The 18,194-nt window shown below is 42.6% G+C and overlaps 1 protein-coding gene across 2 annotated transcripts in view; it reads right to left on the reverse strand.

Annotated features, from left to right (window-relative positions):
- Positions 1–572: 572 nt before the first annotated feature.
- The window catches only part of RECA1 (recA DNA recombination family protein), a 53,943-nt gene continuing 36,321 nt past the window's right edge, over positions 573–18,194 (reverse strand). For both annotated transcript variants that reach the window (XM_087387180.1, XM_087387179.1), the window contains 9 exons: positions 17,913–18,042; positions 17,460–17,545; positions 17,159–17,284; positions 16,967–17,071; positions 16,787–16,843; positions 6,771–6,833; positions 6,612–6,688; positions 1,351–1,423; positions 573–1,160 (listed from right to left, as the gene is read on the reverse strand). In XM_087387180.1, the coding sequence (XP_087243306.1) occupies positions 1,038–1,160; positions 1,351–1,423; positions 6,612–6,688; positions 6,771–6,833; positions 16,787–16,843; positions 16,967–17,071; positions 17,159–17,284; positions 17,460–17,545; positions 17,913–18,042 (840 nt within the window). In that variant the 3' untranslated portion in view covers positions 573–1,037. The remainder of the gene's footprint in view (positions 1,161–1,350; positions 1,424–6,611; positions 6,689–6,770; positions 6,834–16,786; positions 16,844–16,966; positions 17,072–17,158; positions 17,285–17,459; positions 17,546–17,912; positions 18,043–18,194) is intronic.

An 18,194-nucleotide genomic window follows, 5' to 3' on the forward strand; every position in this document is an offset into this window, starting at 1 on the left:
GAGCTAAGTCCACCACTGCCTACAACTACAAGCTTAACATAGCAAGAGACGGAAGAGACTATATGCTCAAGACCAATTTCACATGAATATCTGAGCACTCACATTTGTTTGTGGGCTTGCAAATGCTTAAGAGCAAAGAATAATAACAATTCCTTGACACAATGGAGATCAATTATACATTAAGGAACATAAAACATTCAGAAACTTAATTTCCAAGGAAACTCAGCTGTGTTTAATAATTAGGTGCCAGTAAATTGGAACAATAATTCCTTCTATGAGTTACTCATAGCCATGCTTTGTATATCATACTGAGTAACAGACAACAACAGATGGGGAAACAGCTTAAGATGGCACTCACAAACTCTGATGCAAACACAAACATATCGATTGAACATTTAACCACTTTGAAAAAAATGAAAGACACCTTCACTTGCACAAGCAACCCAGAATGAGTTGAATTAAAAGACAAGCAAAGAAACACTTTCTAACAAGAAGCTATTTGAATGCTTCACGAAGATGACTAATGGTCTTGTTGCACATGTGCAGGAATTAGCCAGACATAAAGATGCAATAAAGGGCATGTAACACAGCTTCTTGGACTACTTCTCCAACACCACAAGTTCTGTAGTGCGGACACAGACAGCATTACACTAGCAATTACATGTGTAGATTCCACTATAAAGAAAATGTATTTGAAATTTTAAAAATTAAAAGAGATCATCATCTGAAATATATTTGTTTCTACACCATATCTTGAGTCCTCCTTTATAATTATGAATATTGGTCAAGAAGTGTCCAAGGTTGACTGTAAACCTGGTACTCTAAAAAGCTTGTCAAAAAAACTCCTCTCTCCCTGTACTTACTCAATTCGTATCGTACAAATTCCTGTCATTCTGACCAGGGTAGCTGTACAAATCTTCAAAAAAAATCACACAGCCTGCCTCCACAAAAGTGGCACATTTTAAGATGCCCAAACTGCCAGTATGATTGAGCTTTGGTATGAAGAGTAGCATCCTTTCCAACTTAGAAACCGAGAATTAAAGTGCATCCAATTCATGCTCTTCATCTTGTACATCTGGTGTAAACTCTGAAAGTAATGCCGACCCATTCCCGTTGCCCTGCTTTGTATTGATTACATCAAACATTTTGGAACGGACACCCTGCACAAAAGAACAGGATTAAAAAATGATGTTGATCTTTCGTACGTATTAGGTATTATTGCAACCTTGGCAAACAAATATCAAGGAATTTATACTGTACACGACATTCAATCATTTAAAGCACAAAGACTGCAGCCATCCCCCAGGTATTCCAGTTGACAGAGAATGGAAGTAGGCAGGAAACCTTCACCTTCTCAATCGCCTCACATAGTGATGGATTCTCTCGCAGAAACTGCACTGTTTTGTCTCGTCCTTGGCCCAACCTAGAAGACCAAGTATGGTCAGACATATTCCAAAAAAGAGAAAAGTGACCAAATTTTTACTGATTGTGGCAACCATTGCCTTGGGTTCAACTAGCATCCCTAGAACACAAGCAATCTTAATATGGCAAAAAGCTCTCTCGTTCATTTACAATTATTCAGATGTACTAACACACATAAGTCGTCCAGGTCCTCGTCACATGAAAACCCATTTCGTCTTGTTGGAAACCTCGAAACGCAAAACAGATGAAAACGTTTCGAAACAGGACGAAACACTCTCAACAAAACCTTTGTTTCGCCCAAATCAAAATATATGTTTTTGCCCTGTTTTTTTAAGAATCCGTATGCTATTAAGTTTTGACTCCATAAATATTAAATGTCCTAAAGCTGAAACTTGAGAAAGGAGATTGAATGCTTGAATTTAAAAACATTTGAAGAATGTGTGTTTTGAATTTCCTTTTTAGGTATCTTGACTTGTATTTCTCTTTGTTCACTCTAAACTTGAATATAACATATCTTATTTGCCCCTATCCTTATATACATTCAGTATCATCTTGAAACCTATCCGAACTTGAGAAAGGACATTGAATTTAAATAAATTTAAAAATATGTTTGTGTTTTGAATTCCCTTTGTAGTGTCTTGACTTGTATTTCTCTTTGTTCACCTAACTTAAAAGGGTATATATTAACTATCAATTTGAAACCTATCCGTTTCGTCTGAAAAGTTGAAACGAAACGAAATGAAACTTGTCGAAACGATGAAACGGACGAAACGTTTCTTGTGACTATGGTCGTCCTTGAAGCACATGAGTGTTGGTAGTCCATGCTGCACCCTGAGTCTTTCAAAGTCGTATTTAGATGCCCCAAGAGGCTATAAGTAGAGCTGGGGTATCTCCCCAAACATGGACTGTTTTGAGGACCTGGAATGGCCAGGTCAAAGGGGAAATGAGGACCCTTGCAGAGGGCAATGTGTGAACCCCATTTTAGGACACTGAAACTGGTCAGGCAAGCCAGGCACAGTCTTGCTCAGCTCTTGTGCATGCTACATAGTGCACCTCTGTGGATGGTTGTGCTCGTGCTTTAGCAGAAGATTCCATTACTCCTCGCAATGCTATTATAGGATTCCCCCTATAGGCTATGCCAATGCTGAGTTTCAGACATATTGATTAAGCATACAGCTTTGAATAACTCAACAAATTCAGTCTTATCTTCATCAACTATCTATGATGCAGTTGATAGATGAATACATGTCCTAGTTGAATTTCCCAAAGCAGCGCAAAACGTACTATAACATTGATCTCTGTACAGATGTCGGCAAAAATACACATTAATCTGATAGGAGTGCAAGCATCTCGAAACAAAAGCACTCTGCTTCCAGTCTTCTTGGGCTTTGTAGACTCAGTTACAGGATAACGTGTCTCTCCAGACTATAGGCCTCAAGTCAACATGGACAGCAGTTGTGGGATGATAAGGGTCAAATGCATACAGAACACGGAAGGAGGGAGTTTGGGAGGGGGGACGGAAGGGAGGGGGCACCACAAATAGTCCTCCAAAGGTGCCCAAAGGTTGACCTTTGGTGTGGGGGTGAACTCCAAAAGTATACCCTTTTGTGAAGGAGTGGGTGCCCCTTTGGACTGCCCAAGTGACCCTTCAAATAGTGTGGGTACTTGGCACCATTTAGATTACACAAGAGTGTGACCCATCAGCAAAGTGATATTGCCCTTCATAAAAGAGTGTGCCTTTTTATAAAAGAGAGTTCCCACCTTTTCATTTGCATGGCGCAAAAGGTGGTGTCTGTTTGAAGGGGTGTGCCCCTTCAAATGGTTGTGCCTTTGGCATATCGGTGTGACTTTTCATGAATGGGTGTCATCTTGTTGTGGGAGGGTGTGTCGTCACATAAGGTGATTTGTCTAAAATGAAGGAGTGTGACCCTTTGTGAAATAGTGTGACCCTTTGATGAAAGGGTGTGTCCCTGCATGATGGGATGTGCCATATAGGTGAAGAGGTGTGTCTATTTATCTTCATGATGGGATGTGCCATATAGGTGAAGAGGTGTGTCTATTTATGTAGGTTGTGTTCATTCGGAGAAGAGATGCATCCTATGGGTTTAGGACGGCCCAAGCACATAAAGGGGTATTAGTGGTTATGCACATCCATGTCACCTAGTGAAGGGAATGGAGATGCCACTGTCCGATCACATGAGGCGGTGGAAAGAGAATTCTCTCCTCTCCATCGCTTCCATTTGTAAAAAATGTAGAAACTTCTAGAGTGGGTTTGGTATCAGATGTAGGCTAGAACATGTGGGGCAGACTATTGTAAGAAATCCTTGAAATATAATACCATTAGTGAGATAGGGTGCAGAAAGGAGACCTTAATGGTATCAAAGAACAATAAATATGAATTGCATAGAATGTTTGAATGTGTTTTGTGATCCATACAATGATGCCTCTCTTATTTAAATACTGACAAGGCACACTTTGAAGAGGTGTGTGCCCCAAGGGATATGTGCATCAAGAGGTGTATCCTCTTGGGAAGGGTGTAGCCCTTTATGAGAGGGTACGTTACAATGTCTAACTGCAATCATTCTCCTCATGAAATATCTCCTCTTTGGAAGAGTTGTGACTCTTCATTGGACGACTTGTCAAGGGTTGTGTCCCATCAACAGCGACTCCTCTACAAGTATCCATTCATTTAACCATCCATGAGTCTTAAGTCTTAGGAAAGGAATTAGTCATGGATTCTGCAAAATAGCTTGAGGAGAGGGAGAAAGAATGAGGGGGAATGGAGAGAGAGACACATTAGGAAAAAACGGAGCTCATTTTGGGGCCTTTAGGTTGGGCAAAATGAGAGAGAGGTCAACGTACATTGAAAATGCTTTTCTTTTTTCCAAAAGAAAGAACAACACTCTCTAGAGACACCCGACACACTGACATTTTGAAGTTCCCGGTCTCATTTGTCAGTGTGTCATACATGCTACTCTCATGGCCTTCTACTATTTCGGTGTAGAATTCTGTGTTTTGGACACCCGGAAGAGTCAGTACGAGCAAAACAGGAGCCAAAGACCATTGTACACAAGAATGCGATTTGAACAGTTGGCCTCAGAAGACCCCTCCATGTGTCCAAATTCAGTGATCCAAAAGTCGTTCTTGGGGTTTTCGCATGCTCGGTGGTGTCAAAGACACATTATGCACCGAAGGTCATTTGGGTAGCATTTATGACACGTTGAAAAATTAGAGCGAGAACTTCACAATTTATACCTCCGATTGAATGTTTGACTGTAAAAAGTTGTGCTTCTCACTCTAGAAGCTTATAATTTTGAGCCAAGGAAATAAGAAAATGATGGATTTCTTTCAGGGCCCCAAATGAGCTCCATTTTTAACTAATGGAGAGGAGGGGGGAGAGGAGAGAAGGGGGAAGGGGGGGGGGGGGGCAACAAGCTGAAATTAGTCGGCGTGAGGAGAGTAGATGGGGATACGGCATCTATCATTGTTGCACTAAGCTGCCATCTAAGATTCTATCCAACACTCCCTCTAATGATGTTAGGAAACTTGATGTACTTGGGGGGATGCCCTCAGGATCATTGATGTTCAACATGTATCACATGGGGCATGGTTGCTTGGTTTGCAGTCCCAGCTTCAACTTGGTAGAGGCTCCCTAGCATACATAGTAGGCTCAGTGTCGCATTAGGATGTTACACAAGTACATCGGTCCCCATGCAATGTCCCTCTTTTGCCCAGCCAAGGACGATGTTTAGGAGAGTGGCTAGACTCACAACGTGGCACATCTAAGCCACATGTATGACCTAGTGATGGGTGGACAGCAGATCCAGCCTGAACCACCTTAATGTCTGGCTGGACATTGTTTACACCTTGAACTAGGGCCTTGAAGTTCTTCGAAAACCTCACAATGTCGCACATTTCTACAAGGCTTGGTTTGCAGGTCTTATTTACACTCTCAAATTGAGGACTACATTGGTTGTACAGTCCCCCACACTTGCAGTTAGCATCTGCCAAGGTTACCTTAGGCAGTGCTTAATTGGAACCCCAAAGGGTGGACAACAAATAGTCAACCCTTTCCTCCTTTCAGCACCCCCTTCTTCAACTGATCAATACATGGTTTTTACATCATGCAAGAGGTTTTTCCTGGAACATAAATAAACAAATGCACAAGTTTTACGATCCAAAGGGCTACGACATGGGAGCTATTGGAGCATCTTCATCAAGGGATTTGGATCTGGCCAATGTGGGTCAGTAAGAGGAGGTGTTAGATTAGGGCCAGTCACCTCCTCACCTGTGAGCCGCCAAATGACGAGTTCATCAGGGGGGTGGACCATAGAATGATAAGATGGGTCATGGGGCTGCCATGTGGGCAGCACACACACAGGAAGCACCTGGCAGTGGGAAGCCACCTTGGAGGGCAGATAAGATATGGAAATGTCCAGAGGCAGTCCACACTCAGGAAGGGCAGAATTGGGCAGGGAAACCACCAAGCAAGGCTTCATGGACACAGGTGGATATGTCAGCACATATGAAGCGCTGTATGGATGCATCCACAAGTGATCCAGGGCCTGAAGGAAGGCGGGGCAGGATGCAGAATTTGTGGAAAGCAAAGGCGCGGCAAAAGTTGGCAATTTTGAAGGCCCAAGGGCATGGAGTTCCGGCTGGAATATGGGCAGGCCTGCCAAGGCCAGTGGCAACCTGCCATGTGGCCAGGAAGGGCCAGCCAAATTCTGGAAATGTGCCTCACAAAGGGGCTTTACAGGCTGCTGTGTATTGTATCCAGTTTGTGAACGGACGGAAATACATAAGTGTTGCTTCTATTTTTGTGTTGGATGCACTGTCTATTCTGGCTTGCACAACATATCTAAGGTTGTGAAGTACACCCGAGTAAAGAAGTTGAATTCCGTAGTGAAACACTTCCGCATGTAATTCCTGGGCTCATCTATCAGTCTTCTGCTGTGGGATACCCTCTGGTGAGATTTCCATTTTCTAAAGCCCTGTGGTCAATGAAAAGGCCACAGGCTGTTGGAAGCCTATGACAGTATCATGACATGCATAGGGACCTATAAGAAACTTCCTTAGCAAGGTTTCCTACTAAGGCTTCTTCACACAGCTTAAACGCCACCCTTCAGAAAATAAGATGACATTTCAAGAGTCTAAGACCAAGATTATAGTGCAGATAAGAACCACACCTTGTATCGCCAAAGCTGTACCATGCACCTCTCCTTTGTATTACACCCACTAAATCAGCACAATCCAAGATACAGCCCTACAACAATAGAAAAATAATTTCAACACTCTTTAAACTTCATGAAAAAATCATGAGAAAACCATAGTCAAGAAGTTCTTACCATTCTACAAATGCCGTCTCCAAACAATATGTCGAATTCAGCCTGCTTGTAAGGCCGTGAGACCTACACATATAGTGGAAAGAAAGAGTGAGCAGCAGAAGAATCACAGAGAGATCTCTCAAAAACAAAGAGCTTAGGACTTCAAAAAAGACTCTGTGATGATGACCATGAGTCACCATTTGAACCCGATCAGCCTTCTAAAGCAACAACTTTCACATCAAAAATACTAAGTAGAGCTGCATCTGGCAAGCTTGCTTCTCCCAAATACTTTGGCATTGAACTCTTAAATACTTACGAATTGAACCCCCTCACAAAGTATTTGGCATTGAACTCTTAAATACTTACGAATTGAACCCCCTCACATTGTAGTCTTTAGCAGACCCATCTGTAGACGGCGTTCATAACCTGAAACGCATCTAAAACCCAAAACTGGAAGCCTCAGTTCAGAGTCCTGACACACGTTAACAGCAAGAACATCTTCATCCAAAACTGGGCCTTGCTCAACTTGATCAAGGATAACAGTCTAATATTAGACTCTTAACTAGGACATTGAAGACCATGCTAAATCCCCCTCCCCACTTTGTATATTTGTTGGTTCAAAGAAGATGTAAGCTTCTTTTCGTGTGAACCTTTAAAAAAAGCCATTACAGCTCAAACAAAATTTGCCCATTATGGTAGAGCCAAAATAAGCCAGTTCCTATCATGAACTGGATCACAAATAGTGCATGAGATGACTTATAATGCCACTCCATGCAATGCATTAAATCAATAAAAATAAGCCACAATCCCACAACCTTAGAAACCCATCCCTAGCAACCTCATTGTCACCATAGACCAGAACATTTATTTCAGTTTTTTTTTGCAAAGAAAAGAACCTTCTATTAATGCTTGAAAAACTTCATACAAAACAGCAGCCCCAAAGGTGCTGAGTATGCAAAAAACTGAAAAGGGCGAAAGAATAAAAAACCAGCCTATTCCAGAGAAACCTAGCTCACTGCCCTAGGGAATCTTTGGTATAGGGGCTAACAACCCAGGTGGAGGGACTATACAACCAGTGAATCCCTCGTGGAGTGAATATGTAAAAAACTCCTTCAGGCCAAGCCTTGCAAAAACGTGTGCGCCTTGCAACAGACGACCTAGAGCCCGGGGTTCCACGCTCCCAGGTGGAGAGCAGGTATAGATGAAATCCTGCCAGATGGCGACCAAGGTAGCCGAGGATGGAACCGGATGCTCACCCATCACCAAACTATAGCGAGCAGCCCAAATATTCCATGCCGTGACACTGGCTACTACCTCCCACGCACTATCCTTTGGAGGGGAGTGAGGATCCGGGCTAGCAAGAGGAACCGCCTTGACACAACTTAATCTGTTGACTCCTAACTGATTCTTGATTCACGGGCATAGGCACCTCAATTTTCCTCCCAACCAACCTCGGTGGTAGCAAGCTCTCAGCAAAATCAACTGTTACGTGAAGCTCCTGCCTACTAAATTTCACCAAGCCCCAAAATTCCCTAGATGGATCTCGTATGCCACATGTCTTTATTTTAGGATCCTTCCTTAATGCATCATTTACCCCTCTCTTGGGATATCATTAAAACCATTTGCCCCTAGACACATTTAATGCATTTAGGTCCCTTTAGTCTTAGATCCACCTAGTCTAGTGCCATATCACCCTCACCAAGGACCTTGACCTTTATTCCTTTTTTATCATTTACATGAAGCCCAAACAAATATAATACAAACATTGATCCTTTAAAGAAAAATGCCGACTGACCCTTCCGAGGTCATGTTACCTCGACTTAAGCGTAACATTCCTTCCCTCTTTAGGCATCAGTGTCCTCGATGATAAAGTCTGAGAACACTCTTTATAACTGGAATACGGATTCCCAGGTAGCTTCTGATAGAGATAGACCATGCCATGCAACCAACACCGTGGGTATCTTTCGATTGCGCACTTGCATTGTTCCTTGGTCTAGAATTCCTATTGCTTTGTGTCTTGCATTATCCTCTATCTCCTGAAACAATACAACACCCTCGATTAGTGAGTCACCTATATGTAAAAAGTTCTTTAAACAAGAAACATGAAACATTGGGTGCACCTTACAACCCTGTGGCAATTCTAATTTATAGGCTACCTTGCCTATTCTTTTTAGAATTAACCATGGCCCACAATATCGAGGTGATAACTTAGCACACTCTCCAGTCAAAGACTTAAGAGTGCGAAGGAACTCTGAGAAAAACTTTTTCTCCTTCCTTAAATTCTCTAGCGGATCGGTTTTCATCCGCATACGCCTTAGCTCTATCCATAGCTTAGCGGATGTTCGCTCTCGCAAGTGCTAGCATCTCCCGCATCTGACCCACAGTTCGCGGCACTAGGCACTTTCTGAGTTATTCCAACTATAGTTGGATTCGCTGGCCTATAACCGTAGTTCAGCTCAAAAGGACTGAACCCTGTAGAGGAATGTTTTCTATCATTGTAGGCAAATTCTAACAATGGCAACCACTTGTTCCATGTATGTTGCCTCAATGACACATATGCTCTAAGCATATCCTCTAAAATTTGGTTGATTCTTTCCGTCTGACCATCCGTTTTTGGATGATCCCCACTACTCATTCCCAACTCAGTCCTTACTGTCTCAAATACCGCAGTCAAAAAATGACCGGTAAATTTGACATCTCTATTAGACACTATGGATTTGGGTAATCCATGCAAACGAAATATATGTCTAATAAACAAATCCGCCACTTGCGGTGCACTAACAGACTCTCTAGTTGAAATGAAGTGAGCCATCTTGGTAAGACGATCAACCACCACAAGGATAGAATCATATCCACCTTGTGTCATAGGCAGACCTACAATAAAGTCCATGGAAATGCTCTCCCACTTACCTAGTGGTATCTCCAAGGGCTATAAAAGTCAGGGTGACTTCACCCGCTCTGCCTTACTTACCTGACACGAAAAACAACGTGTCACATATTCATGAATATCCTTTTTCATCTTTAGCCAAAAGAAATCTCGCTTCATGAGATCATATGTCTTCTCGACTCCTGGATATCCCGCACATGGGCTATCATGGCATTGTCGAATGACTCTCTGCCTGAGATCATTCTGATTAGGTACTACTACCTTGCCATTTCTTTTCAACATACCATCCCTTATGGCATATCTTGCATAAGTTTGGCCTTTTCTGAATGCCAGGTCATCCTTTTCCTCGGGTTTGAACACATGAGCCTTAGGCCAAAGGCTCTACATGAACTCGTCCATCTTTTGAGTTTCTCTTATCTCGGTCATTAGAGCACTCTCTAACACCGTGAAACTCATATTATGCATAATGCGACAACGCATCAGCAACTTTATTATCCTTCCCTCTTCGGTACCGAATCGTCAAGTTAAACTCCGGCATTAGTTCTGCCCACCTAGCTTGGCGGCCTCTCAAGTCAGGTTGTTTACAAAAATGTTTCAGACTATCGTGATCAACATCAACATAAAACTCTGACCCATACAAATAATGTCTCCATGTTTTCAGAGCATGGACAATAGCATACAACTCTACTTCATGAGTTGGCCAATTTCATTGAGAGGGAGAAAGCTTCTTGCTTTCAAAGGCTACTGGCCTTCCCTCTTGGAGGAGAACTGCTTCTTCCGCAATGCCACTTGCATCGGTTTCAAGGAAAAACGGTTTCTGGGGATCAACTATTTTTAACACCGGTCCTGAGACCGCAGAAGATTGTTTTATATTGTTAAAACTTTCCTGTTGATTCTGTCCCCATATAAAAGGTACTTTATCGGAGGTCAAATCAGTCAATGGCGATACTATTTCGGAATATCCTTTGATATGCCTTTGATAAAATTGCACAAATCCCAAGAATGATCACAAAGCGGTCAAACTCTGAGGGATTGGCCAAGTCAGTATCGCAACCACTTTCTTTGGATCCATTTCTAACCCCTCAGGAGTAATTATGAATCCTAAATATTCAAGTCTTACCATACATAGTATAGTTTTCTTTTTATTTACATAAAGACTGGCTTTCCTAAAAAATCTGAACACTATTCTTAAGTTTTCATGATGCTCAGTAATACTTTTACTGAATACCAGAATATCATCAATAAAGTGTACTACAAACTTTCCGATATACGGACGTAGTAAATCGTTCATAAGCATGACGAATGTAGCTGGAGCATTGGTAAGTCCAAAGGGCATTACCAAAAACTCATAATGTCCAAACCTGCTTCTAAAAACAATTTTACGCACATCCTCGGCTCTAATACGGAACTGATGATAGCCACACTTAAGATCTATCTTACTGAAAATTATGGCCCCATGTAATGCATCTAGCAAATCATTGATCCGAGCCATCGGATACCTGTGCTTAAAAGTGATATTATTCAATGCTCTATAATCTATACAAAGACGAAAAGTATCATCTTTCTTCTTCTTCAATATCACTGGCGAAGCAAAAGGTGAGAAACTTGGTTGAATCTGTCCCAACTTGAGGTATTCTTCCAGTTGACTTTGCACCTCCGCCTCTTCAGTAAAACTCAGCCTATAGGGAAGTCTATTTACAGGTTCTGCCCCCGGGATGAGTTAAATCTTATGCTGAACATTCCGCTCTAGAGATAACTTATAAGGTAGCTCATCCCTAAAACAATCAGAGAATTCCTCTGTTATTTGATCAGCTAGCTTGGCAATCTCTCCATTTTGAGCAACATCAGTGCTAGTCGAAGAATCATCAATCGGCTCTACCGATGCTGTGCAAAGAAACAAAAACTCTTCTTGAGCTTTTCGAATTTCCATCACGGAAACCAACGATCCTTGAGGTATATCCTTTTCACCTCGTAAGTCATACATCACATCATTCATCTTGAATTGATAAATGTGCTTTTTTCAATCTATGGCTGGATTCCTCCTAGAATGCCAAGCCTTTCCTAGGGCTATGTCTGCATGAGCAAGCTTAGTCATCTCAAAATCAAGCTTCTCAGCATAGTCCTGAATTTGAAGCTCCGACTGGGTAACCCTTTGGTCCCATACTTCAGTTGAACTTCCATCTGCCATCCTGACTGTATATGCATACTCAGATGGGCTAGTCTTTAGTTTCAGCCTCTTTACAAGCTTGGAGTTAATTACATTGTGCGTTGACGCTGAGTCAAACAACACAATGACACCATGATTAGGTACTTGCCCTTTCATCTTAATTAACTCCGTATCATTAAAGGCTGTATATCCCGGTGCTGCGGGCTTTGACAGGATATTATCAGGTGCACTAGTTACTAACTTAGCAACAGACACACATAATAAAAAAGGTACTGACCTTTGAGAAGATCCCGCTAGCTGAATATGCATCTGTTCTACTCTGAGACTTCCCTCCATTTCCACGTCACATTCTGAGACCACCATCTCAACCATCCGACAATCTTTGTTTCGTGGACAATCTTTCCACTGATGAGGCTAAAGGCAACCAAAACACAAGCCTTCTCTCCTCGCTTTTTTCCTTTGCTCTGGGTTCAAAGAAGACTTCGACCAAGCCTGGGCTGCCATTGGTGTTACTTTTCTTTTCATTCCAATGGTGGTACTTGATTTAGGAGTCTCAACTGGTTTCGCCTGCTTGGCTTGACCACTAGGCTATGAGGCACTCCCTTTGCTAATCCATTTCTTAAACCCAGTTTTTTTCGAGTACCCATACTGAGTCCCAACCTGCACAAACCCACTTGGTCTGTTCTCTTTTGCATCCTCATAGTTCAGGGCTATGGCAATTGCTTCATCTAGCGTGTTCGCATACTTAGCCCGAACTTCCATCTTTATCCGATCATTCAATCCAAAGATAAAATCTTTTACTTGGATTGAATGAGGTAGGGGTTCATCAACCTTCATTACACTTTCTCTAAACTTATCGGTATATGCTGCCACTGATAAATTTCTCTGACGAAGGTTTTGATACTGATCCCAAGCTCGGGATGCTTCGTCAGGAGGTAAGAAGTGTTTTCTGAATTCTTTTTTAAACCCCTCCCAAGTAGTGGATGCTACTCCATCTTTCTGTTGTTTTATCCACCACCTATCCGCTTCCTCATTAAATATATGGGTGGCCTCGCGGATTTTCTTCATATCATTCCTGATTTCACAAATGGCAAAGGCCTCGTCCCATTTGTATAACCAGGTCTCAATGATATCGGAACTACGGTCAGGTATCTGAGCAGAATACTTTTCTCTTCAATGATTGGCAATATTAGGCACCTTAGTCCTCCTAGGCTCGATCGTACGAACACTGAACTCCAGTTCCATCGAAGATTTACCTTTCTCCTCACGAGATGGTCTGACAGACATACTATGCATCATTTTCCTGAGCTCAGCCTGCCCTACATTTGTTTGTAACTGCTACGCTAAAATCTATTGCAAGGCATCCTCTAACATTGCAATTCTGCCAGACAGTGTATGACCTTCTGGGCACGACACCTGCGGGGTCAGCCGGACTCCCGACTCTACGGGATACATCCTAGAAGCTTCTTCTTCTACTTCCATTTAGGTCAATGGGTGTTTTTTTTTTTTTTAAACAATAAAACACCGCTTGAAACTATAATTACAATTCGAAAGTCCAACTTCCAAATTTACAGCTAACCAAGCATATATCACACTGTAACCAAAACCACTTTTTCCTGTACTAGGGAAAACTCCTACAATCTAAATTGACTCAAACATGGAGGCAAATAAACAAGCATATGCTCCAACAAAGCTTAGAAGGCATAGAGAGCTCCCTAGTTATAATTCTTGCTGCATGAAGAGATCAACTAGTCCCTGTAGTCCACTCCAAATATAGGGCTCAATATGTACATGAGGGTTGAGCAAGAGGCTGTGTGCAACTCGCATAAGTGAAAAGAGAAGTGTTAAGTCATCCAAACTCCAAGTAACCTCATCTGCAATAAATTGTATGAAATATGGGACCAGAGGATGGACACCAGAATCAGTTGCCAAACTTCTCAAAGCATCCTTAAATAGCACAGAATCAACCCCAGTCGTTATAAGCTCCATTATTTTTTCAAAATAAAGCTGCAGTTCTCTAGATAGACCATGTCTGATAGGATGTTTGACTACAACAGGAAAGTCTTCGTCTTTTATTTTTGAAGGTATAGTATCTGCCTTTTTGGAGTTCAATGAAGATGACAATATTTCAAAAGTGACATTTTCAGGTATAGCCGGCTGTACTTCAATTGCTAGCCAATGTGTGACCACAAAAGTATCAATAGGTCTCTTTGGCAAAGGAGACTCAATAACATCTTTGAAATCGATATCACGATCATCGACGTAGAACAAATCGGTGTGGCCCAGGGCTCTCTTGAATCGTAACCGCCCTCCCGTAGCAAAGCCGTATAGTGGCTCTATGTTCCGCAGCTGGAGCGCACTATTGACATCATCAGTAGTCAAGATTGTTCTTTTAGAAAAGACGTAGTTCTTTAATTGTTGACTCCTAACTTGATACAGAAGATCTGTCCGCCTTCTGCTGTCACCTCTCGTTTCATATACAAAGTCGCTTCACGTCTCCCTTCCGAGATACCAAGGATCCCTGACGTCAATTAGCCAAGACCAGCACGTGCGCCATCCTAACGTCCAACGCACACCCAGTTCTTGCTTTAACATATACCCATGCAGGTGACGGGATATCTCCAGGCGCATGTAGCAATCCCTTCGATCTTTTTGCTTCCACTCTGCGTAGCAGTTCCCTGTCACAACGCTTGATTCGACCAACGCTTTGATACCAGATGACACAACTTCATATGTTTGCTCCCAACTGATTCTTGATTCACGGGCATAGGCACCTCAATTTTCCTCCCAGCCAACCTCGGTGGTAGCAAGCTCTCAGCAAAATCAACTGTTACGTGAAGCTCCTGCCTACTAAATTCCACCAAGCCCCAAAATTCCCTAGATGGATCTAGTATGCCACATGTCTTCATTTTAGGGTCCTTCCTTAATGCATCATTTACCCCTCTCTTGGAATATCATTAAAACCATTTGCCCCCAGGCACATTTAATGCATTTAGGTCCCTTTAGTCTTAGATCCACCTAGTCTAGTGCCATATCACCCTCACCTGACCTTTATTCCTTTTTGATCATTTACATGAAACCCAAACCAATATAATACAAACATTGATTCTTTTAGGAAAATGCCGCCTGACCCTTCCGAGGGTCATAATCCCGAGGGATCCCATCCAAATCCTCGCTGCTCTACGACAGCTCCAAAGACAGTGAGGGATCGTCTCCAAAACTCCAGTAGAGCAGCAATGACACTGCCCTTCGACCCGCATCTGCTCCGACCACGGGCCTATGGGCAAGCCTCCGTGGGCAGCCAACTAGAAGAAGTAGGAGATCTTCCTTAGCCACAAACTGTTGTGGGATTCGAGGGTGCTGCCATAGAGCCCCTCTAGCCAAACCAAGGGTCACCACCAAGAATTTCTTTCTCCGAACAAACAAAAAAAACTCCTGCTACGAAGAAGGGAAAAGAAAAAAGCTATCTAGAAGGTGGGTAGGGAAGTTGCCTCACCCCCAAGAGGGCTAGGGAGAGCCCTTGAAGAAAGAGGCTCCTCGAAGAAGCCCCTGTGACCCAAACCCGAACCCACCCAAGGCTCAAGGGTTGATGGTGGAGACGAGAAAGGGCTGAAGGGCTGCAATGAGGTCCATTGAAAAGGGAATGGGAGGAGAGAGAAGGAGGGAACGAGGAAGGAAGGTGGGAAAAGAGGAAGCGAAGGGAGAGGGAGAGGCGGAGAAGGAGGCGACGAGAGGGGGCGGAGAAGGGGATGGAGGCAGGGGAGGAAGTGGAGGGGAAGGAGGCAAGGGGGAGTCGGGAATGGAAGTGGAAAGAGGGTGGGAAGGAGGCGGAGGGGGAGGCACGGGAGGAGGCGGAGATGGGACGGAGGCAGAGGCAGAGGTGGAGGCGGCGGGATGCAAGCAGGGGAGGAGGTGGGAGATGGCGGGGAGGGTGGAGGCGGAAGGGGGGCGGGGAGGGTGGGCAGCGGGAGCAGCAGTCCTCCCTCTTGGGACTTCTTTTATTTCAGATTTCTTGCATGGAATGTAGAACTTTATCAGCAGCAAACTCTCTCTCTCTCTCTCTCTCTCTCTCTCTCTCTCTCACACACACACAATGCAGTGTTCATGCACTATATCAATGACGGGACCTACCCTACAACAAGTGGGAAAATGAGAAGCAATACATGGACAAGGTCACAAATGCTCAAAAAGATGGCAAAAAGGCTGTGTACGATGCCCTAACCTTTATAAGCCTATATCTAGAGCTCAAGTGCTCAAATTTACACCAGTGAGCCATCTAGGTAACTAGATGCCATTAGCTACTAATGTTACAAGCCATCCCCCCTTAAGGAGAAATTAGTCTCAAATGAGAACACAAATACATAGCAGAAACTGAGATAGCAGTGGACTCATCTTCCCTGGAAACAGCAGCTATCCCATGGAGCTTCCAAAAACACAGCTCCAAGTAACCCATTTTTAGCATGGAGTAGAAGTCATGGTGTTGACAAACAGCCTTATGGATGTGCATCTGTGAATTCAACTTCACAAAGGTAGCAATCATAATTTCTCAATACCCTTGTGTCCTTCTCAGTGATTTGCCTCGTTAATTTAATAAAATCAAAATTCAAGAAAACAAATAAAATGCCAAAAGTGGATCTAAGTTCTAGTGCACAGCAGAAAATAGTTAAAGTAAAAATTGGAACTCAGCAGCTCCAAGACATTATTTGAAGCATTTTCTTCCAAGGAAAATAACTTTCTATGCCCTGATGCTTTGCTGAATGAACAGCCCACATGAACAGCCCACAACAAACTTGAATGGACTGCAAACTGGATGCTAACTGAGCATGAAGGCTGATATTTGACTCACATGCTTAGTCAAAGCATCTCTAACTAAGCTGATTTCTGAGCCTGAAGTGAGTTGATTAACTGAGCTCTACTAAGCTAGTTACTGAGCTTTAAAGTTAAAGAATAAAGGCTCTCAAAGCTCCCAATGAAAAACGTTACCTTACTCTTCACTACCCTTACACGCACTCGAATGCCCACATCTTCATCTCCTTTTGACTGCACATTTCAAAACCAGTTAAATAAAGCATGTGGCATTCCAAGGGGATCCAATGGATAGTTAAATCCATGGAATGAATCTGCAATAAATAAAAATGCATCATTAAAGTCCACTGGCCGTACAGATTTGACTTTCCCCGTCGAGCGGATTTCAAGGCGTACTGATGCGAAGAACTTAAGAGCCAATCCTCCACTAGTGACTTCTGGGTTCCCATACATGACTGCCACCTTTATTCACAAACGAGAAAGAGGAAATGTTAGCACATTATATGCTACTCCTCCATGACATCTGAATAGCAAGACTTCAAAACATACCTTATACCGAATTTGATTGAGAAAGATGAGAGTGCAGCCTGCTTTTGCCGCATTGGCTGACATCTTTCTTAAAGCCTGGCTCATGAGACGAGCTTGCAAGCCAATCTGTTGCATTCCAATCTCTCCCTAAAGAAAACAGACCAGCTCAGCATTTCACCTGATGTATACCTTTGTAAGACTAGAATATATGGAATCGTACAAATTTAGATTTTTTTGTTGTACAAATATATCAGCTGATGTACTTTTAAATGCTGAGAACATCCCTTGCTGAGAACAAGCAATAAACAGTTCAAAATCTTACCTCTATTTCTGCTCGAGGAGTCAGAGCAGAAACTGAATCAATACATATGATGTCTACTGCACCTGACCTGCACAACCGATCAGCAGCTGAAACAAGTATGTTAGAAACAAGCATTTGCAACCTCAATTTATGTCAAGCAACAGACAAAAAGAGGCAATATATCTCGAACTCCTAGAATCCATTTTGCAGTTATTTAGACAGATCGTGAAAGCATACAAGCATCAAAAACATATATTGAATGGCATCATTTATCTGTTGATGAAATGATAAGCAATTGTAACACGTTTATTGTTGAATGTTTTACACAAATGGGTAGCTATCATGAAAGAAGGGAAGGATTATTTGAAAGCTAAAAATCACAATGGTGGTTTTGCGAGCTGAAATTGTGGATCAAATGACATGTGCAGTACAATAGAAGATAGTAAGGTAGGGAGATATCTTTGGTAAACATACTTTCTAAAGCCATTTCCCCAGTATCAGGTTGGCAAACGATAAGGCTCTCCACATCTACTCCCAGTGACTTTGAATAATATGGATCAAAAGCATGCTCCGCATCCACCAACACTGCATTTCCACCCATTTTCTGCTTAAAGCCAAATATAATGGTTGAGAATAGCGGATAACAAGGTCAGTGTCAGATGCTACTACTAGAAAAGCAAACCATCTCGTCTGTTATGCACCAATCCTGGGCATGTGCTCACACTAAATAATTAAGTAAAGAGTCACCACAAAAGG

The sequence above is a fragment of the Dipteris shenzhenensis genome, chromosome 16 (genome assembly GCF_047967505.1).
Source record: "Dipteris shenzhenensis isolate YYH24624 ecotype China chromosome 16, Dip_SZ_1.0, whole genome shotgun sequence".
NCBI lineage: Eukaryota > Viridiplantae > Streptophyta > Polypodiopsida > Gleicheniales > Dipteridaceae > Dipteris > Dipteris shenzhenensis.